At 41.6% G+C, this 19,831-nt stretch overlaps 1 protein-coding gene across 4 annotated transcripts in view; it reads left to right on the top strand.

The window, feature by feature from the left end:
• PALM2AKAP2 (PALM2 and AKAP2 fusion) overlaps positions 1-19,831 on the top strand; it is a 298,140-nt gene that overhangs the window by 125,140 nt on the left and 153,169 nt on the right. For 2 of the 4 annotated variants that reach the window (XM_009902125.2, XM_054177879.1), the window contains exons 4-7: positions 4,066-4,180; positions 4,791-4,812; positions 13,689-13,790; positions 18,503-19,207. In XM_009902125.2, coding sequence (XP_009900427.2) covers positions 4,066-4,180; positions 4,791-4,812; positions 13,689-13,790; positions 18,503-19,207 — 944 coding nt within the window. The remainder of the gene's footprint in view (positions 1-4,065; positions 4,181-4,790; positions 4,813-13,688; positions 13,791-18,502; positions 19,208-19,831) is intronic. The other 2 variants (XM_054177878.1, XM_054177880.1) reach the window with 2 other exon arrangements.

Genomic DNA, 19,831 nt, shown 5'->3' with positions numbered 1-19,831 from the left:
CCTGTTATTTCAGGGTGATCTAGTGAGTCAGTCAAGCAAGAGCAAAATAATCAGTTTAGAGCTGAGCCATCCCCTACTCTACATATGCATCCGTCACCTTTTCCCTCCAAGTATTTACTCTGATTAGGTCTTTCCTGTTTTCCTCTCAAGTTCTGAACACTCATATGTGCTGATGGGTGTTCTTTTGCAGTGTGTATGCTGCAGAAGGACTTCTGTTATGTTTCTGCATTCACTGCAGAAATGACATAAATATTTCTCAGGTGGAACCCATCATGCAGAGACAGTATAGGCTAAAGAAACTGGTCCACAAACTTGCAGATGTTATCCTTGCTTAGTAATGCTGTTACTGTCCTACCCTAAAGAAGAAAACACTGCTGACAGAAATGTAGGTATCTCTAAAAGTCTTGTGCCTGCCAGAATTAATTATCTGAACAGAGGAGGCTGTTTTCTTCAGGCATAGCTCTGCTTACTGGGGGATTTGTATGGTCCTCTTGCAAAGCAGCATGGCTGCACCACTCTCAGTGTCCTGCAGAATCCTACTTAAGGTCCTTCCTGAGTTACAGGTAAGGGCACCTTGTGTCACAACAGCCTCTGCCTTTTAGCAAAGAGTAAAATGACAGCCTGGGTCTATGGATTTTAAGAGCTTAATGCAGAAAACAGAGGAAATCCTTCACCTGGAAAAAGTACGTTCATCTCCTTCAGGATGGAGCACAAAACAAGACCCCTGTATCCTAACAATGTTTACTGAGTACTGAGTGCTAAACACAAATGCACATATACACATACCATAGTACCAAACCTCTCTTTTTTCCTCTTAGCCTCTTAGACCTCTCAAGTCCCCTTTTCATCACCTAAAGTAAAGTCTCTCATGCTGCCTGATAGCTCCTTCACTCCCTCCTCCCAGTATCAAAGCAGTAGGGTTCATTTGCTGCTTCTGCCACTAGTCCTCTCAGAAACTGCATTGTCTACCTTGCCTACATTTGTGTGGTCACCTAGTTAGGTCACAATCCCACCAAATACACAGACTAGACCTGTATTAGCAGTCTAGTGTATCCCTTTCCCCTGCAGGATTGAAGGGTTCTGTTCTGAATTTTGCAGGGCATGATATCTAGTACCTACAGACTATAAAAGAAAAAAACGGCAAGTAGCCTTTAATTTGTAGCTTAAAGTTCCAACTGGAAGAAACCATGAGCATCATGAACTGATCTCATGACTGACCTTGCTTTGAGAAGGAGCTTGGGCTAGAGACCTCATGAGTTTACTTCCATCCTGAATTACCTATGAGTCTGTAGTCTCACTAACCAAGGAATCAGGATGCCCCCAAATGACAGCAGAATGTTGTCCAAAAGGCAGTATCCCTTCTGTTGTTTGTAGTTTCTTCCCCTTCATAGCAAGATAGAGCCATTAACATGAGCAGAAGAGTCACCTGGCTTCACAGCCAGGCCTTCTGAGCTCCCTTGAAAAAAATCCTCTTACATCCTTAGGTGTTCATTACAGAAAACTGCAGGACAGACAGACTAGCTGCAAAGTAGGCTTGGCTTTCTGAGTGGGGAAATCTCCCCTGTTTGTTTCTATATTTGGGGAAACAGAGTTTTTTGTGGGGAAAACAAACCAAAGCAAAAAAGCCTGTACCAAAGCAACTTGGGATGCCCTGACCCTTTTTTTTTTTTTTTCTATAAGTGGTTTAGCAAATTCCAGTGATCAAATAACTGATTGGGCCAATAAGCAGCAAAACCAACAGTCTGTTTTACACCAGTTCTGCCTCAGATGGATCTCATTCTTATATTTTTTTCCCCTACAGCACTGCAGATTTTTGCAGGGTTTTTTTATTTAACTGGCTATTATTGTTGTGGCTCTCTTTGAAATGCCAGCCTGAAAGCTGCTAAGAAGCCAGGAACAAAGGAAATATAAGGCTTCCTTGCCAGGTGTCAAATGACAAATAAGGGACATCCTTTTTAAACTGGCCTAGAAGAAAAGCACATTATTCAGTATTTAACAGGTTTACACAGGAAGAATGTAAGCACTTTGTGTATATACATAGATGTACACATGCACTCTGAATGGATTTATTACTGCTTAAACCATTGTACAGCAAACTGTTTGAAACAGATGTGATAGTAATACATTTTGGTTTTCAGACCAAATTTGCAAGTCTATGTCGTATCTTGTTACTAAAAAGCAGGCAGTTCTCCTTATCACTTAGCAATTCTGATAATGAAGCTCACTTAAAAAAAAAAAATCAAGAATCAAGAATTAAGCATGCAAAACAATCCTTGCATTGTGATTCTAGTTTTTGCATTGCTGACCTCTATGTGAAAAGGCAGAGTCTAGGTCCATATTTTCCAGTGAGTTATGTGGTGCTAGGATGGTTTACTGATGAATATATATGTAGCAGATCACATGGAACGTGTGCCCTTGAGTATTTCTATTACCTCAGTACCTCAGCACCACTACCTCAGCCTTTAAGCCTAGAGAGCACAGATGCAAAATGCATAAAATTGAGTGAATTTTTTATTTCATTTTCAAAGTTTTTTTACATTAATTTGGAAGAAACTTTAAGTGGATTGGAGAAGTACTTTACAACAGTTCATTTTAAAATCACTGCAATTAAGTGATTTCAACTTGGAAATGAGGGGGTTGCCTTTAAGAGAGAAAAATGGTAGTTCAACTAACCACCATGAATTTGAGACTGTTAAGTATTCACATAATTCAGAAAAGCAGACTCTGCCTCTTTCCATCTGCAACAACTTGAGGCAATGACACTTTTGCCTTCCTCTAATGAAAAGCGTTATCAGCAAGTGCCACACATCTTTCATCCTAGCACAATTAGAAAGTGGGGAGAAATTTCCCAGGTGGGTGCCTTAAGTTAGACCCCTTGCATCTATATTTAGACACATTAATTTCACAAGCAACTCAAGCTGTCAAGCTCCTGAAATTAGCAATCCCTTTCTCCCTCCTCTTTCCCTGCTCACTGTCACCTTCTCCTTGCCTTCTACCTTGTGATTGAACAAGCATTAATTAAGTCCTGTGCTGAGCAGGGCTAGGAAAAAGCAAGACTGTGTACCTTTATCTTGGATCAGTACCCTGAACCTTCACTTGAGAAGTGATGGCAGAAACGCAGGAGCAAGCAGCCTTGGGTCAGGAAAGCACTTGGTGATGCTGATCTGTCACATTCAAAAAAAATATGGGTCAACAGCCTGTGAGCAGCTGCATCTCTTTGTGTAGGTAAAGGAAGTTTTAGGTAAATATCCCTGTTCAAAAGTGCTCATCTTAGCTCATGTAACAGATTTATATATATATATATATATATATATGGGTCATAAGTGAAAAAATAAAGATGATGGTATACATATGGTATACATAAATATAGAGAGGCAGAAAGAGATCATATTCTTGTCTTGTCCATTAATAAAAGGAGAATGGAAAGTAATGGAGAATCTAACCCTGATTCAAATGTATCCCAAGTTGCAGTCATCACATGTGAAGAAGTGAGTGCCATTAGGGATCAACAAAAGAAGCAAGACTGCTGAATGTGCCTAGAAAAATAAGTCAGAGTTGTCTTTGTATTTTATTACCTGAAGCCTCTGAGGTCCCCAGTATCATGCAGTAACAATAGAAAGAACAAGCAGATATCCTGAAGTGTTATTGCTGGGTGTGGCCAAAGTGCTGGTTCAAGAGAGACTCCTAGCACAGCCTGTTGACTGCCAGGTTACAACTATTTCCAGCTTCTCTGCCTGGAGTACAGTGGTTTCTACAATGAATGCATATCTGAGGGATGTTACAGGAATTGCAGTGAAGAAATATTGAGGTATATTGTTTTAGTTAATCTGTACATGCTTTTGCAGATAATGAGAGAATTACTGTTTTTCTTTTAACTAGACATATTTTACCAATAATTCATGTGCCCTTAATGTGCTAGGAAAGCAGCTGCAAATAACAAAGGTGAAAGTTGTTCCTGGTGACATTTGAGATGCTAACTACAATCTGGAAAACTGCAACTCATTTGAAATAATTTTTACATGTCTTATTTTTGTGTGTATGTACATGTCTGTATGTCTTCCACAGGCTGGAACAAGAAATACAGAAGTTAGAAAGTGAGGAATCCCAAATATCTGCCAAAGAACAGATCATTTTGGAGAAGCTAAAGGAGACTGAGAAATCCTTTGACAAGTTGCAAAAGGTATTAAAAAACAAACAAACAAACAAAAAATTAAAAACAAACAAACATAAATTTGGGCACAGATTGAAACCAAGGTAGACTCTTAGCAGTGTTTGAAAGCAGCAGTTCATGCCCTTACAGGGAGATTGAGGTCAGCTGCAGAATATGTAGCTCAAAACAGAATGAAAAGGACTAGAAAAGATACAGAGGTGTTAGATCTATTTTGGTTGGGTTCTCTGGATTTCCTTTTCCCACTAGAGCTTTTTGTGAAAGGGGATTTTAGAGAGTATCTTGATAGCTTATCTGCAGGGAAACAATGGGAGCTTTTGTCCCCACTGGAAGATGCCAGCAGAATCCTGAAAGACGTTTCAAACTTCCCTGTACCTACCCTCACCCAGAGTTAGTGGTGTTTGCCACAGATGCTTCTTCTGAGCACTACTGCCTGCAGTAAACTGCAGTACTCTGTCAGTCGCACCATGTCCCTCTCCCTCAGCTCCTAATGGCACTGAAACCTGAGGAGCCATGTCCCTGCAAACCTAGCATAAAACCTAGCATAAAAATCAACACTTCATGCAATTTATACTCAAAGTACAAAAGATTTAACCAAGCATCTTATTTTTTCCCTTCACAGGGTTTCTCACACCAGGATGGTGGTAAGTGCCTTTTTCATTATTGTATACCTTTGGGTTTAACAAGATTTATTACTTTAGCTTTGTTGCAAAGGTTTGTAGGGAAAAAGAAATGGGCTTTCCCTTCATTGTATGTTCCTGATTTATTGCTAAAGCCATTACCTTTTTCTTTGGTATTGCTGCAGTGCAAACACAAATGTCACTATTGTAGTGAAACAGGGCTCCTTTGGCAGAGCTCCTTCTTTTCTTAAGAGCACACAAGGGGAAAGAACAGCAGGGATGACTTAAACCAAACATCATACAACTTCTGTGTTATTGACCCCTTTTACCACATGGTAGCCCAGCACTGCTGACTCCTTTCTACTTCTATGTGGTCAATATTCTCTGTTTCATATGCTCATGCTCTATTCATAAGCAGTTAAATACAATGAGGACTGTTCCTATTATGCAGGAACAGCTATTAACATTAGATTACTGATGAATGATATTGTCTGTGCAACGATCCTTACAGAATGAAAGCCTCACATGAGTGGATGAGGATGCAGTAATTCCTAATTTATCAGTTCAGTGTCACACTATGTGTAATCAGTCTAAATACTGAGATATAAATTTAGTGAGCAAAACCTACAGTTGGTTCCCAGGAAGCTAGAAAGACCCTTGTAGTGCCTCTCCAGAACCTTTAAGTCCCAGAAAGGGGTCAAGATTAGTTCCTCAAGCTGCTGACAAATCCATGCCCAACTATACTGTGAGTGTAGTAGAGAAACATCCTAACATTAAAGCACTGGGACACAATGGATGGTCAAATTGCATCTTATGAGCTGACTTGGAGGTGTCCTTCTGAGGTGATTAATATTATTTGGTAAGAAGATTTTCAACTCAAATGTCTAGTTCAGGAATCTTTATTTCTATAGCAATATAATTCAAACTTTACAGTAAATCCCACTGTCAACAAAATAACGTGAAATTAAAAACTCTAGATACAGTGTGGCAAATATTCTGTACCTATGCAGAGTTGCACTCTAGTTGTTGCCAAGTTTCACAGAAAAAAAAAAAAAAGGAATGGTGCCTACAGGAAATAGCACCCAAAGTGTTCTTTTATGACTCCTGTGAGATGCAGTCTGTCTCTTCATGTGTGTTGTGATAAAATGGGAGCTAAAGGAAGCCCCATCTAGCAAATATGAAGCAGTAGTTCCCCCTAAGGTATGTTCTTGCAGCAATGTAGCATTTCACTAGTTTCACGAGGAGCCTCACTGCTCCCCAGGTTTTGCCTTCTTTCAGTGTATCCCTATCTCACAGGCAGAGCTAGAAGCAAGGATTATTGCCAGAGATAAGAGTGCCTCCAGAATAAATGCAGAAACAGAGAGAGCACGTGGTATAGATAAGTTAACTGGCATATCTTCCTTTCCAGACCACTTGCTTTATACATCTTGGTTCTTCCTCTTGGCAGCTTGTCCTTGTGGGCCAGTGTGGGCCAGGGTCATCCTCTAAGCAGCACTGTACTCTTCTCCTCCAGGGACAACAAAGGCTGCAAGCAGTCCTGTTAACCTTCCCATTGCGAGCACAATGTAACCATACATCTTCACATGGTGAAAGTTGAACAGCTTGTGGTAGTGAGGCCCTCTGTTTTCTATTCTCTAATAACAGCCTGTGAAGGTAGCTGATTAGAGCAGGAAGAAAACATGTACACAGCTAGCTGCAATCCCTTTGGTACCACAGATTTCCCTTTCCATCAAAAACATGTAGGACTTGCTTTGTTGCAACAGATCAGCCATCTGTCTGACACCATCTGTAATGCATGCTGCAGAGGAACATGGTAGGAGCCACTGGCTTGTACAGGAAGATTGTGTAAAAAAGACACAAACCAACATCAACTTTTTGGAGCTGCCACTGCAGCTTTAAGTCCATAAATCTCACATTAGTTTACTCTGTGTCCATCCCTTCCTTTATTCTAAACTATATGATGGTACAGAAAGGGATTTGTCTCACTATTATGTCCCCATGTATGTTTTTGTGACATAAATATGGTGATGATGGTGCTTTTGATTGTGCAGAAAGGACAGCTACAGGGCATTTAGAAAGGGTTCAGGCAAAGGCTGCAGGGAAAGTGGTGAGCTCCAGTGGTAGATCAAGTGACTGTCTGTGTTCTTCCTACCCTTCCCAGAAAACAGCTGTGTTTGTCAATGAGCATTTCTGAGCTTGAAATCATCCAGGCACAATAAACACAAATCCGACATTTTCCAGGATATAAACACACTTTGCCTTCATAGATCACTGCGTGGGGGACAGCAGAGCAGAAATGCTGAGGCTGCAGGCTGTAGTCATCTACAGTCATGCTTCTTCCAGCTCCTTGGTGGTATCTTTTCACTGGCAAGCTCTCCACTAAACAAAGCTTGAGATGGCATTAGGATTACATTATTTGTTGCTGCTCAGGTCTATAGTCAAACCCCAGACATTCTGTAGAGCTATGCTGCATGTACATCATGAAAAAAAGAGTAAAGAGAAAGCTCTTACTCTGTGTGTATGTATGTTTATGGCCCTATGTAGATGTAAAATAAAAGCCATGTTAAAATCTGATATAAATCCCTTGATTGCTGAAATTTACCTCAGGGGTAAATTAATCCTCTGCATCTTTGGCCATCTGTATGCAAACAACATGCAGAAGCCACAGTTATGGCAAATCTAGATTTTACACAAACCCTCAGTTTGAATTTGGTATGTATTAGTGTATCTTTGGCAAAAATGTGGCACTAGAAACCTGGCCTGCATTGTGTAGTTCCAGGTTCATTGCTCAGAGGCTCTTTGTCTCCTCTGATCTTGATCAGCTGTGCAGCTCAACAGCAAAACAGGCAAGCATGAGCTCAGAGGATTCAAATAAGATCTTCAGAGAGTGTTTTCAATATGTCTTGTAAACACTCATTAGCAAACACTTTTTAGTTATAGCACTTTAGGTAACTTTTAGTTTTAGCTACCACGGCTCAAAATGCCTGTCTGTATCTGCCACAGTTACAACACCTCCGACATCTGAGTAAAAAACATTGATTACCGCCCTTTCAGCACAACCTGTTAGCCAATTTCCTACCCATCTTGCAGACCACTAGCCAATCTCTGTCTTGCCAGTTCATCCAGGAAAAGGCTGTGAGAAACAATGTCAAAACCTTTGCTGAAATCCAGGTAAACAACATCCACTGCTCTTCACATGTGGACAGAACGTTGTACTTTGCTGCAGAAGGTGACCAGGCTAGTCTGGTATGAGTAGGCTGGCTTTTCCCAGTCACCTGCTTCATAGTTTCTAGAAGGATTCCTTCCATCACTTGCCAGGGAATGAAGCAAGACTAATGGGCCTCTAGCTTCCTACATCTTCTTTTAGTCCCTTCTTGGTATTTTCCCACTTCCAGTTGTCAGGGACATCCCCTGATCTCCATGGCTTTCAAATACCACAGACAGCAGTTTTTGCAACAGTGTCAGCCACTTCTCTTGTCACTGCAGGGTGGGTTACAGCCATACCCATGTATTTATGTGGATTGAGCCCTTGCAAGAGGCCACAGACCAGCCCTTCTTCCACTGCTGACCAGTCAATACATGAAATGTCACAGCTGCTTAATGTTGAGATTTTCTGCCCTGTCAGAATTGCTAGTGACTGTCCTATTTAGTAATCAACCTTTATCTTCTCTGGACTTTTGCTTACTGGTCATAAACCTGAAAAACCCTTTCTTGTTGGACTTGACACCTTTGGTCAGTTTCGGTTCCAGCTGAGAGTTTGCCTTCTCAGCTGCATCCCTGAATGCCTTAGTGAGGTTCATGTAGTCCTTAATGGGTATTTGGCTGCCTCTCCATAAGTAGTATGTTTCATTTCTGCTTTTAATGACACCTTAAAGTCATTGTTATGTGAGGGTTTTCTTTTGTTGAGGCTTCTTTCTTACCCTTTGTAGAGTTGCTTTCAACAGGCACTCACTGAATAACTCCTGGCACTCATAAGCTCCTTCACACGCCATGGGTGCTGCCAGTGGAATCTCCTGCCCCTGGGCTCTGAGCATATTGATGTTGGCACTTCTGAAATTTGAGTTGTGTTCTACTACTGGTCTTCAGTGTGCTTATCAGAATCTTAAGCTCCACAATGTTCTGGCCACTGTATTAAAGGCTATCGCTGGTAGTTACATTGTTACGTCTTCTCAGCTTACGAGCAGTAAATCCAGCAGTGTGCTGCTCCCAGTCAGTATGTCTGGCATGTACAGCAGGAAGCAATCCTCACTGTGCTCTTGGGACCTGATGGACAGCTTGTGCAGCTTGGGGTTTTTTTATTATTTTCCCAGCCTGTGCCTGGGTATTTTAAGCCCTCACATGAGAACCAGGAGACATTAGCAGCCAAAGTAAGTTCTTGGTGGTGTCATCATCCTGGTTGGGAGGTCAGTAACAGATACCTAAGATAAGATCCTTCTTGGTGATGATCCCTCTAATTTTGATCCAAAGGTATTCCTTCAATAGATGTCACATGGTCTCCAGAGCTCTCCTGTATACATTCAGATTTCTCTTTCACATAGAGTACAGCTGCACCTCCTTTTCTTCCCTTCCTATCTTTCTGAAAGTGTTTTTAGCTGTCCATTGTGGTCTTCCCTGTATGGGAGTTTTCCAGCCAAGTTTCCTGCAACATTTCTCAGACTGAGCAGAGGGATCCAGTTCCTTGTGCTTGTTGCCCAGATTACATACATTGACATACATGAATGTGAAGTGGCTAAGCCTAGCATTCTTGCTTTTAGAAAGGTCTGGGGAGCATTTCTTACTGCTCTGGTAAAAGTGCTCACCCACTCTCATGCTGTGGACCCTTTAACCCATGTTCTTTAGTTTAAAGCATGATTCAGTAACTCAGGGGGTCAGGCTATTCTACTTTTAGAAAAGTTTCCTGCTTAAACTTCCATTTGTGGTCTAACAAACTTCATGGAAGGGTCATAATCTCTGTTCCCTCTGATGTAGCCCCATGGACCCTCAGAGGGTTTTTCAAGTGGAAAATCCAATCCCTGGAAGCCAGTATTTGCAGAAGTACTACCACTAATTTTAGTGGTTAGTCAGGCTTTCTAAAGATAATCCAGTCCCTGGAAAATGAGCTTGTCTGGTGTTTGGCCACAAGCCTCTGCGTGGGAGCTATTCTGAGCAGTTCTGAAGGTTTAGGTTTGTGTAAGCACCCTTGAAGGATTATCTTGCCCCACGCATTTCCCCAAACACTTATCTACCTGATAATACAGGATAGTTCCATAGTCCTAAAACACAGTTTGTTGTAAGTAGTACAAAAAGCCACAGAGCATGTTTTATGGCATCTTTAGATATTAATTACTCATCAAAGACTGAAATGAAGATAATCCAGTTCAAATGCTTTACTTTATGCTGTGTTACTTCTCCTGTGAATGAAATGCTGTTTTGCATCTTGTCCACTCCTTGCAAAATTGATATCTTCTATACCTTTTAAAGGTGCTAAGTAAAATCAAACCTCGTTGACAGTGAGATAAATGGAAATGAGCACGATTTTATAAGGTGGGGGGAGCAGACAAGACTGGCAGAATTTGCCAAGCCCCAGCTTCTTCTAGTCATATACCTCATTTTTGACACGTGGCACCTGTGCTGGTTTCAGCCTTAACTGGAGTTTAAGAGCTCAGATAATAACAAATTGAGAACTCCTCCCCTTCCTCCCTCCCTTTCCCTGGTAAGGAAAGGGAAAGAAAAAGGAGAAAAGGGGATAAAAAAGGGGTAGGGAAAAGAGGAGGAGGTGAATCTACAACAGAAATAGTCTGGAATCGGTCTGGAAGTAGGAGAAGTAAATTTTTTAACTATATATATAGAGAGAAAGAGCAATAACAGGGATGGTTTACAAGGGTAAGGGATAAGGATAAATAGGAAAATATACAAAACCAAGCCTGGATGGCCTTGTATTTCCCTGGATGTAGGTGGATTCAGTCCTTTAGAAAACATGGATGCAGCTTGGAAGGAGAACCAGGCCCAGCCACATGGCCTGTGCAGAAAACCAGCAGCAGGTGATGTTCTTTCAAGCAGGTGAGGCAGGAGAAAAGAACAACAGCAGCAAATGTCCCCATTTCTATAGGCTTGCTGGACAGGAAGGGGGAGTGAAATAGACCACTTCCATCCGCCCTCCTGGGAGGGGGAAACCAAGTCCTTCTCTGCCCAGCTGGATCGAGTTTCTTTTGTCCTCCTAGGGGCTGGGTTCTTTCAGACCCCCACCCAAGATGAGTGTAACCCAGCACAGCACCACATTTTGCTTCAGCAAAAAGTACATGAGCATCCCACCTCTACCCTGAGATTTCCTTCTCAGGACAACAAAGTGAGATTCTCAGGAGCCCTGAAGCTGATTTTTTAGTATTTTATTCTAAGTACCATCCAGAGAAGTTTCTAATCTGGGTCAGTATTAAGAATACCTAACACTTACCCAAGTATTGTCTCCTAACACAGGAGGCAAAAAAAACATCAATTTATTAAGGTTCTCAGATACATACAGCATCAAAGCAGGATTTTCACCATCAAGCTGTACAAGTGATCTTGCCAGGATGGTCAGTATAGTTCCCTGTATAGGCACTTGGGGAAAACAAACACTTGGAAAGGATTTTGCCTCCTGCAGTGTCCTGAGGTGAGAACTATACCCTACCTATACCTATTCATTCTCACAGACTGCAAAATAGGTAAGGACTATTAGCTAAGCAGCACAAGTTTGCATTGATTGTACCCACTTGTGGACAGGTAGGTTGGTCACTCAAGTCACTGAATGAATGTGTACTGAAATTATTGCCCCAGCAGTACACTCTCCAGGGTGAATAATTACTAAATTTCTGCTATTTCCAGAGCACAAAGTGCCTTCTTATTCTGAACCACAAACACAGTCCTCACTTCTTCCTTCTGAGAAACTGCTTCAGCTTTCACTAAAGGCCTTCTCTTTTGCTGGTCATATTTCCCAGAACAAGAACACCAACCATTGTACCAATTTCTCATCAGAGGCAAAAAAAATCCTGCAAAAGAAAGCAGCTGTTGCTGGCCATTGCTCAGTCAGCTGTGTCCTAAACAACTATTTTTCTTAGGGTCTACTGTTAAAAATAAAAAACTTTGAGAAAACAAACAGTCTGCATTGAAATTACCTTTGTCCAGTGAAGTATGAAACAATCTAATATTTCCCTGGCCAAGTTTGGTTTGGTTGGTTGTTTTTTTTTCCCCAATTAATCTGTTATTAACTGAACTTACATACTAACTTCTTGGCTTTCTGGAATTAATATGTGCTGTGCCTCTGTGTAATCCTCCTCTGACAAAGGAATAAGGAAAGGGTACCTCATCTGCCTTGGTACATGGAGGGATAGAGTGTCTCCTTGGGTACTTTAATTACTGTCTTCCTGGCCCAACCAGCACTGGTGGCCACTGCAGGCTAGTAAAGTGGTAAAATAATTTCACGAATACCAGGACAAATTTTCCTGCCAAAGTAGCAGACATTGGGATTAGAAGTAGCACATCACATCTTTGCCTGAGGATTGTAGGGTTGTTTTTTTTCTGAGATGGGTGTTACCTCACAGGAGCTGTGATGAAAGTATCTCCCTTCACTAAATGCAGTCAAGCAGCCTGAACCAGGACATTTAATTTTCTCTCTCTTTTCTCTAGTTCACTTTTATGGTATGCACTGGTCTTCTTATCTCACCTGCATGTAACAACAAGAAGTACGAAGGAAGGTGCCTCCTACCCTGACACAGGGACCCAGGCCATGCCAAGGGCTTGACAAACTAAATTATACATTGTACCAGAAGGTACCCTTGGAGGAAAAAGAGTGCTCTGTTTCTCACAAGATAGGATCTTATTTTTGAACAGAAATTTAACTGTTTCCATACAAAACTCAAAACATTTCCAATTGTGATTTTTCTTTTTTTGCACATCGCTCCCCTGAGCTCTACTTTTAGCTCAGCCACTGAATTCTAGCAGAGCCACAGAGGCTACCTATAATTAAAGCAGTCACAAAATATCTCCTGGTAAATATTTGTAAATGTCTTTAATGTCTCTTCTAAAGAACATATTTAAGTTATGCTAAGCAATCATAAGCTCAAATGTAAGGCAGGTATGTCCTTTAAGACGGCTTTCTACTAGTTCGGGATTTGTTAGTGATGGCACTGAAGAGCTGGCAGGCACTTAATACCTACTGAAGGCACCCTATCAATTATCCCTGTAGATATCTGAGGGGTGGGTATCAAAAAGAAGGTGCCAGTCTCTTTTCACTGGTGCCCAGTGATAGGACAAGGAACAATGGGTACACACTAGAGCACAGGAAGAGGTTTCAAAACCCACCCAGATGCATTCCTGTGCAGCCTGCCCTAGGTGATCCTGCTTAGGAAGAGGGGTTGGACTCAATCTCTGGAGGTCCCTTCCAACCTCTAATATCCTGCAATTAGCTAAATTTTAGCATTAAGAACAAGAAGTCAGATGCTCATTCAATAATATCAGAAACCACCAGTGCAAAAGAGTTGGCCTTTCATCCAGCTCAGTCATCACTAGCTTTTCTAGGCTTTTATACCTCTATTTGAAGTGTCATGTAATCTGAGTATCATGCTAGGTTTGCTCCTTACCTACCCCCTCTCTCCACACCATTTTAAAGGTCACAGACTTGATAAATCCAGAACCTCCTGACAAATAACTTTATGTATTCAACTGACATAAGGTTTGAGTCATCTGGACCCATTCCCTCCTGCCTCAGCTAGTCTATTGAACACCAATCACACGACAGTGACTTTGCACTTTGTTTGCTTTGATCCAATTATCTAGTACAAAGCTCCAGTGACTATTGTCAGGGCTGACAACACTCTGCTGTCTAAGCAATGAAGCCACTGGGGCTGGTAGCACGAATCTAACTGTTTCCTGTTCTCTGACACCAGATGCAGTAAATTACATTTACTCCCAGATCCCTGAACTCCCAACCCTCTATTCACGAACAGCAGAGCCAGTTCCTGGGTGGGACGGAGCAAGCAGAGTAGCTGGTAAGTCTCAAGGAGCAAAGTATTATAATACTAGTCCAGTAGCCATGAACTTATTTTGTTATATTACCTTAATGGGGCTGGTGTCCTGATATCATTTAAATGCCAGGAAATGCCTTGTTTCATATTTTGTAAATAAGTCAAGGCTTTTTGAGCAACAGTGAGTACTCTCAAAACAATGTAGCTGAACTGCAAACAAGTGTCATAGGAAACATGTCCTCTTTTTTTTTTTACATGACAACATTCAGTTCTTTCCATCTCTCCTGATACAAATACACGGTATTTAGGCCAAGGGGTTTTTCTCATCCTTTGTACCCAGGCAAATCCCATTTAGAAGAATGAGGCAGACAGGAGCTCACAAGATCTCACATGTGCTTCAAACATTTGTATTATTTTATATTATTTGTATGCCATTCCTCTTGGGGACAAGGTGTGAAAAACTATGGCATGTTTTGTGCTTGGAGTCATGCAGAGAATTTTCTAACACTTTTCTGATTGAGTATGTGTCTTAAATGTAACAATGTGATTGTTGAAAGACATGTATTTTTCTTATTTTCAACATCCTTCTTTTCCAAACAACGTGTTTCCTATTTCAAGACCAAATTTTTGGTGGCTGCTCAAGAGAGGTCTCAAGGAGTGGGAAACAAAGGTGGCTTATTTGAAGAATGGGTTAACAAACATAGCAAAGCAATGCCTACACCTAAGACACTCTACACAGCTATAGGACATGTCCTCTCGTTCTGAAGTTCTGTTGCAAGCCATTTCAAAACTTTCCTTTCCACCAGTGCTTACCCTGATCTGTCTTAAGAGCAAGATTTTTCCCTGTGTGTTTTGTGCCATTTTGTCAACACCAAGAAAACAGTAATTTCTTTCATTCTGTGGATGCCTCAGAAGCCTTGTTCATGTAGTCCTTTATAAGAGTATTGTGTGTGTGTGTGTGTGTGTGTGTAAAACGTTAAAGAAAAGGCACCAGTGTGTGTGCTCACAGCTAGACTGTAAGCATCCATCTTTAAAAAAGTTCAAAGTCTGTTAAAATGATGGTTTGGTTTTTCTTAAAGAACAGCCTCTGAATCCACACAACAAGCAGAAGCCAGATCTTTCCATGTCTGTGGCGGGAACTTGTCATGAAGCACTGCATCACGTTATGCTGTAATTAAAGCTTGTGCAGAAAACTTGTGCTTGTGAATACTGGCAGTCATCTTCAAGTATTGTTCTCAGTGTCAACTCTATCGTAATATAGTTTTGCATTCTATTAATAGAGCACATTTGGCAGTAAATAAGCCCTGGTAGGATGCAGACATTTTAGAAATCAACATTAGTTCATTTTCCAGATACTCTGACATTCTGGGCTGCTAGGTTTTCCTGCAGAGTATGAACATTATGCACACAAGCAGATAAGTCAGATTCCATTACTCACTTCTCCCATGGCAATGCCTTTCACTGACAGCTTTCTAAGAAACTTGTGGCTGTTTATTCACTGACTTGCACAAGGAGCTTTAATGTGATCCCTGAGGAAGGTCATAAACTGCACATTATGGTAATACCTAAGAAAATACCTGCTGTTGAAATCATGGTAAAAGAAATGAAAATGTTGACAGTGGCAAATGCTTAAACAGATTAGCCAAACATAAAACACACAAGATCCACACCTGTTAACTTTCTAGATCAGATCAGCCAGCAGGATAGGATCTTCCAAGCAGTACTACAAATTGTTGCCCAAAGTCTTCATAATAGGTTGTTGTAATTGACCAGTACTCCATACCATAGATAAAATTATGTATTTTGCAACTCTTGTTGCAAACATGGCACTCAACTATTTCACAGGAACATCATCAGCCTTCACTGAAAAATCATACCACAGACAATACTTACTTTTTTTTGTTTGTTTCAAAGAAAAGGAGAATTGCACAATCTCCAGAGGATCTCAGAATGCTGCTTCTCACCAAGAAGGCAGCAGGTGCCCAGTCAGTGGGCTGGCCAGTGCCTTCTCTGCAGGGTGTGGTGCTTAGGACAAATGAAGAATTTCCACCCATCAGAGACGATTTTCTAGGTGTGCTCTTGCTCACTTATGGTTGAGCTTTGATTCAGTTCACCCGACTACCAGTCAAAAACCTCTGAGTGTTTCAGTTGTAACATCTTCACCATAAGCTGATCAACCTCTACTTTTACCTCTGTAATGCTGAAAGTTATTGAACAATGTCTGCCTGAGCAGCCCAGGCAAGATCAAGCAATGATGATAGCCCAGCCACTCAAGGACTGTGGGTCAAGCCAACCCACTCACTTCAAGAAACTGCAGCTCGAAGGAAGCAAATTCCATGAGTTAGTACTGGCACTGTTATCTTTTTACTTTATTGCCTCTGTAAGATGGATTAAAGATTTCAGAGCAGAGATGTATTCATGAGACTTGAAGAGTACTTGCTCACCATCTCCTGGGCTGGGAGAGCCTAAAGCGAGTGATTTCCAGCTGCTCTCTCAGTCTGAGATCTGCTACAGTTCCTCAAAGCAAGGTGCTCTAGAGCTTAATTGTTACCAGCCCTGGGGGTGCAGGGCTAAGTTAAAGGCTGGACCTGATGATCTTCAAGGTCTCTCCCAACCAAAACGATTCTATGATTCTATGAACAGTGTTTTTCCTTACTTCCATCCTAAATCTCCTCTATTTCAGTCCATGCCAGCTGTCCCTGTTTCTTCTGCCACACACCTTGGAACAGAGTCCAACTCACACACCCCCAGCCTCCTCCTGGCTCCTCAGACTGCTGTGGGATGACCAGGCACATAAACGCCATCACAGGGAGAGGAATCAGAAAAGTGGTGTACCTATTTTGTTGTGAAAATGAGCATCCTGTGCACAGGGTGATGACAGCTATGGACACAGATAGTCCATCAATTTCCTAGGGCAGTGGTAAAACACAGTCCTTAAGGATATTCCTCTAGCTTGCAACAGCCAAGGCAAGGATCCACCTTCTAACCTTCAGCAGTGCCTCACTCAGAGATAGCAGTGCTCCTTCACTCATCAGCACTTCTCTCCTCAGGCTTCCTATAGGTGTTTGTGTGGCAACTGCACTTGACCTAAACAGCCCTGCCAGGGCTACACAAGGTCTGAGCAGATGCACTTGGCACCTAAATAGCCAGAACCACCCCCCATTTGGTTAGGCTGCCTCTCAGATTGCACTCCAGGGGTGAAGAGGAGACCACCTCGCAGGAGCTGGCATGCACCCACCTAGAAATACATTAATTTTTTGTTTAGAGCTGTAGAGATGATCATAATTCATGCCATGATAAACTTCCTGTTGTTGATGAAATACTTTGCTTTAAAGACACAGAAAAAAAAAAAGAAATCTACAGGATGTGAATAATAAGACTGAGGGAATATATTAAGCCAGAGTAATGTTTTATATTCCTAATGTTTTTAACACAACCATAACAAGCTAAATTGGTTCTTGGGGCAATGATACTCTGTATTGAAAATAAGTCAGGAAAAAAAGCCAACACATCAATTTGTGGTGTCTCCAGGTAAGACAAATCATGATTATACCATTGAGGTTCATTGGTGGAAATGGTCACCCTGAGTTTCATAAACATTTGTCACTGTCTGTGGTAATTTGTGATTTAGTGTCTGTGGATGTCTGTCCAGGAGCCAAAATGTCATCACCTGCATACAAGGAATGCTTAAACAGATGGCCACTTCTGGAAGATCTGTGAGATCTTTGCACATTTTCCTTTGAAAAGCTGTGTGGTGAGATGCCACCATATCTCAAATGGGTGTTAGAGCGGTGTAGACTCCCTGTCTATTCCTTGCTCTGTGGTCTCCACAATTTTTATCTTGCTACTGCGTCCTTCGTAACTGCTAGAAAAGTTTCTTTGTATTCTGAAGCAGCACCCCTCGCACACGTGCTTTTACCTGTTGTTTCATGACACTTTGAAAATCAGTTCATTATTACTTTTTTCCCTTCACCTTCAGCGATGGGGCTTAGGGCCTACTTCAAATAAATGAGGGAGCACCTCTTGGCCATTTCAGATGTTCTCTTAACCTGCAGTTAGAGGCCACTGTCGATGTCTTGGTGTGGAAGCTGAGAGCTCTGTGCTGCCACGCGCCTGCGGGAAAAGCTGTCCCATTCTTGTGTGATTTTGTTTTCTTACCTGTAGAGCAGGGGTAAACAATGTTTCTTCACCTCTCTAAAATGTTTTGAATGCTACGTATGGAAGAGCTAAGCAAGAGCAAACATTGATAATAAAACAGTCTAATTGTTATCTTCAGCAGACAAAACTTGTTACCATCCAACTGCCAGCTTGATGGCAGAGAAGGAAAAGGGAGTAGAGAGGTTCCTGGAGATGAGTTTCTCTCTGAATTTTGAGGCAAGTTCAGAATAGAAAGACTGAGGGAAACCTGCATGCTTTCACTTCCCTTTGTCTAAATTACACCTAACCAAGCACTCTTGGCTTTCCTTGTTGATCAGAGGCAGTTCCCCATAGAATGAGCTGGAAGATTAGGTCCCATTTGATGCAGGTATGCTGAGCCTTGAGCTGCATAAAAAGCTTTAGTGTAATAACTATCTCTGCCCACACCCTTGTGTCCCACCTCTAACATAGAACACTTGGCCCTTTAGAAGCAGGAGGTAGGAAAAGGGGCACCATAGTTTTCTTTGTCTGTTTGGCAATTAACCATTCACTGGCTTTTTTTGTTGTAACATGCACTTCCTCTCTTGTTTTCATTCAAGCTTTGTGCACCATGGAAATTAATGTGGAGAAAGACAAACAGACAGGAGAGACCAAGATTGTCTCTGCTTCACCTATTGGCCCAGATGAGGCCCATCAAAGAGGATTCAAAGTCTATGATGATGGTACCAAGGTAGTCTATGAGGTTCACTCTGGTGGCACAGTGGTAGAAAATGGAGTACATAAATTAAGCTCAAAGGACGTAGATGAACTTATGCAAAAAGCTGGACAATCAAGTGTAAAAGGAGGGTATGAAACAATGACTGTGTCAGACAGAAATGCAGTAGCTGATGGAAACCTTAGCCATATGAAGGAGCAAATGCTCTTCAAAGAGGCAAAGCTGGAAATGATACACAAACCCAGCAAAGGGCATCCTGTGAACCCTCAGCTCCAAGACAAATCCTGCATTGGTGAAGCCCCAGAGGCCAGCACAGATCAGCCGGTAACCATGATATTTATGGGCTACCAAAATATTGATGACGAAGAGGAAACAAAGAAAGTGCTGGGCTATGATGAAACCATCAAGGCAGAGCTGGTCCTGATTGATGAAGATGATGAGAAGTCATTGAGGGAGAAGACAGTGACAGACGTCTCCACCATGGATGGGAACGCTGCTGAGCTAGTCTCTGGTAGACCACTGTCAGACACAACAGAGCCCTCCTCTCCTGAGGGAAAGGAAGAGAGCCTGCCCTTGGAAGCTGCCCCAGGTACACAAAAGAAAAAGCGCTGTCAATGCTGTATTGTCATGTGAACTCCTCCTCCTTCCCTGCTCCGGGCGGCTCCTGCTCCGTCACTTACCTAGACCTCACTGTACTTCTAACTGCAATACTGTGAACTGGAAGTGATTGCCTCCATTGCCTTGCAGTTGGGTTGCTTTGCTTTCTAGTTCTTCAGGAAGAGGAACGCATGGTTATTTTCCCATCAGGTGTACTATTTGGGGTTTGGGGAGGTGTTGTGGAGGGTTTTGCTTCTTTTTTTCTTGGTGTTTTGTTTTTTTTTTTTCCTTTTCTTTTCTTTTTTCCTTAATATTGCAGATTGAGAGATAAATGGAAATGGAACAAATGTTTTCATATTTATTTGATTTTTATACATATATATTATATATATAATGGAAACACTTTTTACTTTTTTTTTTTTTTAAAATATCTGACAAGCTTGCTCAGATTCCTGGGATTTTATGGGAGTCTGAGTTTCACAGCAGCCAGATATGAAAGCCTTAAAAAGATGTTGCTTCTCTTTTTAAAGAAAAAAAAATCACATTTAAACATTGTTTTATAGATCTTATTTTTTATTTCTTGGAGGAAGGCTTAGATAATTTTCCTGTTTTCATT

The sequence above is a fragment of the Dryobates pubescens genome, chromosome Z, assembly GCF_014839835.1.
Source record: "Dryobates pubescens isolate bDryPub1 chromosome Z, bDryPub1.pri, whole genome shotgun sequence".
NCBI lineage: Eukaryota > Metazoa > Chordata > Aves > Piciformes > Picidae > Dryobates > Dryobates pubescens.
This window is presented reverse-complemented; position numbering and strand designations above follow the sequence as displayed.